This window comes from Propithecus coquereli, unplaced genomic scaffold, assembly GCF_000956105.1.
Source record: "Propithecus coquereli isolate 6110/MARCELLA unplaced genomic scaffold, Pcoq_1.0 Scaffold119, whole genome shotgun sequence".
NCBI lineage: Eukaryota > Metazoa > Chordata > Mammalia > Primates > Indriidae > Propithecus > Propithecus coquereli.
This window is the reverse complement of record NW_012135969.1, coordinates 2,394,905-2,402,685: the sequence shown is the minus strand read 5'-3', so window position 1 is coordinate 2,402,685 and position 7,781 is coordinate 2,394,905. Positions and strand designations below refer to the sequence as shown.

At 42.6% G+C, this 7,781-nt stretch overlaps 1 protein-coding gene across 2 annotated transcripts in view; it reads left to right on the top strand.

Annotated features, from left to right (window-relative positions):
- Positions 1 to 1,804: 1,804 nt before the first annotated feature.
- The window catches only part of METTL2A (methyltransferase like 2A), a 16,430-nt gene continuing 10,453 nt past the window's right edge, over positions 1,805 to 7,781 (top strand). For both annotated transcript variants that reach the window (XM_012662875.1, XM_012662883.1), the window contains exons 1-4: positions 1,805 to 1,943; positions 2,129 to 2,220; positions 3,763 to 4,112; positions 5,224 to 5,273. In XM_012662875.1, coding sequence (XP_012518329.1) covers positions 1,834 to 1,943; positions 2,129 to 2,220; positions 3,763 to 4,112; positions 5,224 to 5,273 — 602 coding nt within the window. In that variant the 5' untranslated portion in view covers positions 1,805 to 1,833. The remainder of the gene's footprint in view (positions 1,944 to 2,128; positions 2,221 to 3,762; positions 4,113 to 5,223; positions 5,274 to 7,781) is intronic.

The window sequence follows — 7,781 nt, the reverse complement described above, 5'->3', positions numbered from 1 at the left end:
TGAGGTTGCTGTGAGCTAGGCTGACGCCACGGCACTCACTCTAGCCCGGGCAACACAGTGAGACTCTGTCTCAAAAAAAAAAAAAGATGGAAAAAATTAGTTGTACAGGACAAGCAAAGATAACTGTATAAAATTAGATTAGTATAATTCAGTACATTTTGCAAATAGGGCCCGAGCGTTTTGACATTTTAAATGGTTCTATTACAATTATTGAAACTACTATAGTATTAATAACTTCAAGTGAATACAAAGAGTGAGCTCTCTGCAAGAAAATATGTAGTGAGACTACATATTTGGGAACACCAACAGCTTTTGGTGGAGGGAGAGAAAAAACCCGTGGATGAATGAAAAAGATGCCAAAAATAAATACAAATCAACTACCATATCTACAAACAGCTGGCCTTAAGAACAGTTAGAAATCCTTGGACTTGATTTTTGGCAAGGAGCTTTTGTTCAAAATGTTTCAAAAGACCATGAGAATGGCAAAAGTATTTTGTCTTCAAATAAAGTACAAGTTCTTTATTATCTTATTTTTTTTAATTAACTCAAGTTTTTCTTCCTGATTAGAGAGGGCTTAGAGCTTGTTCTCACTTCTTTGGTGGGAAAAGTATAGAATCACTCCTTGTTCCCCTTAATTTTACCTACAGAAAGAATCTGCAATGGAATAAATGATCAGTGGTTACCAGGAATAAAGGATCCCTGGTTACCAATGCGCTATGTGTAGCACTCCACTGTTAATCCTTTCCTTCTTCTCTTTCAAGTGGTATTCATCATGCTTCTCTTGGAAGTCTTCTCAACTTCTACCTTATGTTGACAGAATATTTTCTTCTAAATTCTTGTTGAGTGGCCGGATGCGGTAGCCCACGCCTGTTATCCTAGCACTCTGGGAGGCCGAGCAGAAGGATTGCTTGAGGAGTTTGAGACCAGCCTGAGCAAGAGCAAGACCCCCTCTCTACTAAAAATAGACAAATTAGCCGGGTTTTGTGGCGCGCGCCTGTAATCAGCTACTCTGGAGGCTGAGGCAGGAGAATCGCTTGAGCCCAGGAGTTTGAGGTCGCTGTGAGCTAGGGTCACGCCACCGCACTCCAGTCCAGGTGACAGAGTGAGACTCCATCTCAAAAAAATAAATACTTTTGAGAATCTATTTGTAGTAATTATGGAAATAGACATATAACGCTTAAATATATTAATATAACGAACTGTATGTACATATGTATTACAATCTTGATTGTGCCAATAAGCCTGGGTATGGATGATTCAAAAAGGTAGATGATTACAAAATTTTTAAAAATTTGCCCTTGGACATTCCAATTGATTTAACCCGTAAGCCTCGTGTTCTCAGAATTCATTTCAGATCCATCCCCCATCCTCCTCCCCCCACAAACATATATATACATATTTGCGTGTGTGTGTGTGTGTGTGTGTGTGTGTGAGAAAAGCTGACTAAAGAAGCTGGAAAATTGCCCTGTTTCCTCCCGCTGCTTGCTACCAGTGGTTCAAGATTTTTCCTGTTCCACAACTTGCGGGAAACTGGGGAACCTGGTAGAGGAGCCAAGCATTGAACTCTGGCTCAAGCGAAATGTCCCCCACTTTCTTCCCAGCCCGCATGTCCACTAGGAAAAAAATGACTCCGCCTGCTGGGCCCCCTTCCCCAGAAAGCCCTTCCCCAGGGCCGGTCCCACCCAACAGAACTCAAACACCGTCAGCACGCGTAACTCCGGGCCCGCCCCGCCTCCCACTTTTCCCGCCCAGACCCTGCACCTTCCGGAAGGGGGCGTGGCCCGCAGGAAGTTCTCGTGTTACGGAAAGGTAGGCATTTCCGGCTCCGGTGTCATGGCCGGTTGTTACCGTGAAGAGAAGCCAGTGGACCTTGGCGGAAAGAGGCAGCAGTTCGGGAGCCGGTTCCTGAGCGACCCGGCGCGCGTCTTCCACCACAATGCCTGGTAACCGCCCTGCCCCTTGTCTCGCTGCCCTGGAGCCCTCCAAGTAGACCCTGACCGCCGGCCACGAGTCCCGCCGCCCTACCCGAGGCGCTGTCCTCCCAAGGGAGAAGCGTTCCCGGGCCAGCCACTCACCCTGCCCGCAGCCAGGACGTGAGGCCCCTAAGCTGCCCATTTGATTTTCCCAGGGACAATGTGGAGTGGTCCGAAGAGCAGGCCGCGGCAGCGGAGAGGAAAGTCCAGGAGAACAGCTCCCAGCGGGTGTGCCAGGAGAAACAAGGTGCGCCAAGGCGGGCCCCTCCGTGGTATTGACAGCCAGTGAACTGCTGAACGCGCCCTCCCGGAGAGGCCAAAGAACTGTGGCCTCCAAGATCCTTTGTTACTGGCCTGTTGTGGAACTCAGGAGTAGAATGGGAAGGGGATGAGCAAGAAGGGAAGAGGTGGCACTGTAACAAAATCTTGTTAAGGCATGTGGGGGAGTTCGTGTTTATTTTAATTTGGGGGAGGGTGACTCTTCAATTCTGTTGACTAGATCCTTACTGATATGGCTGGCCTATGGCAACCGTGTGCTCACGTGATCATTGCAGAGGCTGTACTTTCCACATTATTTGCATTTGCCTTTGAAGGTAGATTCGAGTGATCACATTCTAAACATTGTTGGAAGAGGGGGCTAATGAATCCTAAAGACTGGTGATTATGTCTTTTACTTGTGTGATGGATATAAGGATTTAGGGCTTCTGCCAAGGAAAGATGGATGAAGCAGAGTGGAGACAAATCTGGCCAAAGGAAAAGAGGTGAACAATTTCACTGCAAAATATACCTGGATACTGAAATCAGGACTGATTGGTCCAGACAGTTGAAGGTAGGACTAGAAATTTGAGAGGTGGTGCATCCCTGCGGTGCAATCAGTTAGCCCATTTGGCTGTTAAGCCCTCCCAGGGACACTCTTTGACATTTTGGGCTGGATGAAAAAGAAAAAGAAATTTGAGAGGAGTACCACTGAAAAATTTCTGTGAAACAATGAGAAGATTCCAGTTACAGAATATTATCCAGCATAGCTTGACAGAGACTGACCAGAGCAAGTTAAGAGTTGAAAGGGATTTTGAAAATCATGTAGTCCAATATCCTCTTTTTACAGTTAAAGAGATTTGGAGTGCAGGACATTAAGTGCTTTGCCCAGAGGTAAGCAGTCAGTAGTAGCAGTGGTAGAACTAAAGTCCAGTTTCTTAGATTTTTACTCTTTCTACTACACTGAAGACATTTTTTTTCTTGTCACCATTTTCTATTTTCCTTTTAGCCTTGTCTCTGTTTTTAGTATCTATTAGTAGTATTGAATTCATTTCTGGGCTCTATACTCTAAGGAACCACAGGCAAAGGATCATGTTTGAAGAAGAATTTCATGAATGTAACCATTGAGTTTACATGAGGAACTACTGAAGAAACTGGGACATTTAGCTTGTAAAAGAGAAGATTTAGAGGGGAAAATCACTGCCCACAAATAGAAGAGTTGCTCCTCATGGCCCTGAGAAATAGTAGGACCTTTTGACTAGAAGTAATTAGAAAGATTTTTGCTTAATATTAGAATTTTCTAGTAGTTAAGAGCCTTGTAGAGATGTGGGAGGAAAAATGACAGGTAGTAAGTTCTCTGGCAGATGGTTCAAGCAGAAGTTAGACACCTTGGGAATGATGAATGGGAGAATTCAAGTATAATGATAGTTGGCAGGACTAAATGACCTCAGAAGTACCTTTAGTTCAGAGACTATGATTCTACTTGATGATATTTGAGAGCTGGCTCTTAAAATTTTTTCTTAAATATTTACAGTTGATTATGAGATCAATGCCCACAAATACTGGAATGACTTCTACAAAATCCACGAAAATGGGTTTTTCAAGGATAGACATTGGCTTTTTACCGAATTCCCTGAGCTGGCACCTAGCCAAAACCAAAATCCTTCAAAGGGCTTGTTCTTGGAGAAGAGTAAAATACCTGAATCTAGAAGCAGTGAGGATGGACCTGGTTTAATAATAGAACAACACGAGTGTTCTTTGAACAGCCTTGGACATGAAACACAGATGCCTCCTGTGGAGGAGAATGTAACTAAGAAACTCAGTCAACTGGAAATTTGTGCTGATGAGTTTCCTGGATCCTCAGCCACCTACCGAATACTGGAGGTAAGCTTTTGTCGTCCTACTAGTGCAGTAAGTGAAGCTGTTATGTTGTGCATATGGAGTGATGTAGAGAGGCTAACAACAAAAGTGACTTCTATCTGATGAAGCTGGCTAGACTTGACCCTTATGTATTGGCCTGGAATTGCCTCTATTTTTGGACTAATGAAATGCCCTCAATGCAGGCTGGATATCTGGTGGTTGATCACCTGGGAATATCATATTGCTTCCAAAAGTTGTAGTATCATGCTGTACCTGCCACATGCCACTGTTTCATACAGGTGAAAGAGCTCAAGATCATGGTGCTACCCCTCTGGAAGAAAGTCTCAGGTCATAAGACAACATGTTACTTCTCTTCTGATACAGTTATAGAAACAGAGAAAGTAGTTGGGATGGTGCCTGCATCTCAGGCCTGGGAGAATTCTCATTCTCTGAGTTTGGATGGTGTTGTTGGAGAATCTAGACCTGGAAAAGTGTCTAGGTTGGTATCATAACATAAATTCACAAGTGGGGACTACACACTCCACTGGAAGCTGATTGTGGAGTTGGTTAGCCTTGGGATTGAGTCCTGTGGCGTGATCTTGGACAAGTCCCTTACCTCTCTGAGCAATGGGACTGCTGCCTCTGCACCTAGTATTAATAATTATGAGGTTTGAGATACTGTATGTAAAACAGCCAAGAACAATGGCACATGGTAAAGCCCTTAGTAAATTGTTGCTGTTTTTATTACCACACACAAGTACTATATGTAGGACAGAGTTACCATGGTCTCCTTTTCATAAATTTTAGCACAGCCTATTAGAAACATTTTTCCAATAATGGTATAATAGAGCTCAGTGAGAAAATATTTCATCTATAGGACAGCTAGGACTCAAAAGGTAAAACAACCTTGTGCCATTTTTTTATACCAGTTCCCTTCTGCTAACGAAATCCTATGCTCTTTTAAGGGTTCCTGAAGTCAAGATCAGGGAATGTCATGGGTACTGTTTAGCCCTGGTCACTATACCTTCCCTAATACACTTAGGTAGGATGATTTATTATTGTTTGGTGATTATTTATCTAGCTTCAGGCAATTCTTTGGAAAATTCCGTGATTAATCATTCATTTCTATCTACAGGTTGGGTGTGGTGTGGGAAACACAGTCTTTCCAATTTTACAAACTAACAAGTAAGTATGTTATAGAGACTCACTATATAATAGCAAAGAGGAAAAGAGAGAAGTGGAAGTTTGTTTTTCCAAAACTGGCTGTATCAAACTTTAACAGTAGTTATCAGGAAGCATGGATTACAGGGAATTTATATTTCTACATTATTCACGTATGGGTTTTAATTGGATGTGTAAGTTACTTTTGTCATTAGGGAAATTGTTTAGATATAAAACCTGCTATAGTGTTAGTATATAGTGCTTTCCTCAAAGGTGCTTAAAAACATGTTCGATTTCTCCACTCTGTGATCTCTCTGAGGAACAGTCAGTGGCTACGCTGTTGTTACCCCTGTGGTGGAGCTGAGAAAACGGACATAGATGAAAGTGAGACAGCAAACACACTGTGTCTGTCTACTTACACAGAACACTTCTGGCACCAGATATGGGGGTGGGGGTTGCCCACACCAACCAATTCTCCAACACCAGCTGGGTGTCCTAAAATTCTATTCTGACAGTATCTACCTAGAGTTAGCATGGCATCGGATCCTGCAAGTTAAGGGATTAGTCCCACAAATCTTTGCAATTCAGATGCCATTGGCAAATCTGGGCCACTGTACTTTTGACCTAGGGACCCCCTCCTCCAGTTCAATAATTTTCTAGAATGTCTCACAGAACTCAGAGAAACACTTTACTTATGTTTACCTGTTTATTATAAAGGATACGGTTTAGTAGCTAGATACAGAGGTACAGCAGGGTCTCAAGATCAGGAGCTTCTGTCCCCAAGGAGTTGGGACATGCTGCCTTCCAGCATGTGATGTGTTCGTGGACCCAGAAGCTCAGCAAGAGTTTTTATACAGCTTAATCTCCATCCCCCACCTCCTACCAGGAGATTGGTGAGTGAGGCTGAAAGTTTCAACCCTTTAATCACTTGGCCTTTCTGGTGCTGGCCTCATCCTAAGGCTATCTAGGTGCCCCATCCTAAGTCACCTCATTAACACAAACACTGTGTGACCCAGAAGGGGTTCATTATGAGTAAAGACAATTCTACTCCACAGGAAGTTTCCTTGGGTTTTTGGAACGCTCTGCCTGGAACCATGGACAAAGGCCAAATATATTTATTATACCATACCTGTTTTCAAACCACACATGGAATTGACATTCCAGTTCCATATTCTCCATTGGAACTCACTGTTTCTCAAAGGTTCTATATAAAAAACTGGCAGTTTAGCCTGCAGTACTTAACAGGATCGTTAGCCTCATTACAAATATGCATTTTACTAGAAATTTATAAGAAAATGGCAAGTCATAGTAGCAAACTGAAGAAAAGAGATTGTTCTCCCCTTAATGTCATGAACCTACCTCAAATAGGGGATTGACTTACCTTCAAGAGTTATGGCCATCAATCATCAGTGTCATCAATGGATGTAAAAATGAATTGAGATAACATCTTCACTACAGCCTGGTTGTACCATTTAGCTTAAGATCACTGTGTTCAGTATCTTGCTGGAACCCACTTATTCATGTAATTCACTGGCTTAGAATTGGCATAGGCTTTCTGCTGCCTGTGAATGAGGTTTAAATTGTTCAGCATAGTTTTAAAAACCCTATACAAGATTATGCCCTATGAAGTATGTCTTGTTTCTTGTCCCTCAATGTGTTGGTCACACTGTGCATGTCTTTCCCTGACTCTGCATCATCCCAAAATATCCTCCTTTGTTTTTATTAGACTGTCTCCTCCCTTCCTCAAATTCTGGGTGAGAAGCATCCAGAAAACTTCCCTAATTAATACAGTCCATCTCTGTCATTCTGTAGTGTTTGCAGCCCTTTTTTATGTTTCTTGTGTTACCTCAATGCCCACTTCTCCTCAGAGGTACTTAACATTTTTTTCTGTTGTATCTGAGGAAGCCTTTGGATCCCTTCTCAGGGGCTAATGTATTTTTGTTTGGTTGGTTTATTTTTATGTATACCAGCTTTACTGATATATAATTTAAGGTGTACAATGTGATGGCTTTATGTATATTCACAGAGAGATGCAGCCATCACCACAGTCAATTTTAGAACGTTTTCATCACCCAGAAAGGAAGACCCATACCCATTAGCACTAATCCCAATTTCCTGATATCCCCTACTCCCTACTGACCCTGGGCAGCTACTCATCTACAAATACACAAATCTGTATATAGAGTTGTCCAGGATAATTTTTTTAATATATAAGGTAAAACTGAGAAGACTAATTATATTGAAGTACAGTTCTATCCACAGAGCCCAATTAAGAACTCTGATTTCAAAATTAATACTATCAGCCCTTTGAATCCACGGGTTCCACAGCTGAGGAGGATTCACAGAGGGCAGAGCTGAGTCTGCCAGAACGTAGCACGTGACCTTAGTGGGTACTCGACAGAGGCAGTTGCCTGGCTGATTAGAGGATGCAACGCGTGCAGCCCTTGATGTCTAGAACAGAACTTTCTGCAGTGATATTTCTACATCTTCACTATCCCTTGTGGTAATCATGAGAAACAGGTGAAATGTATC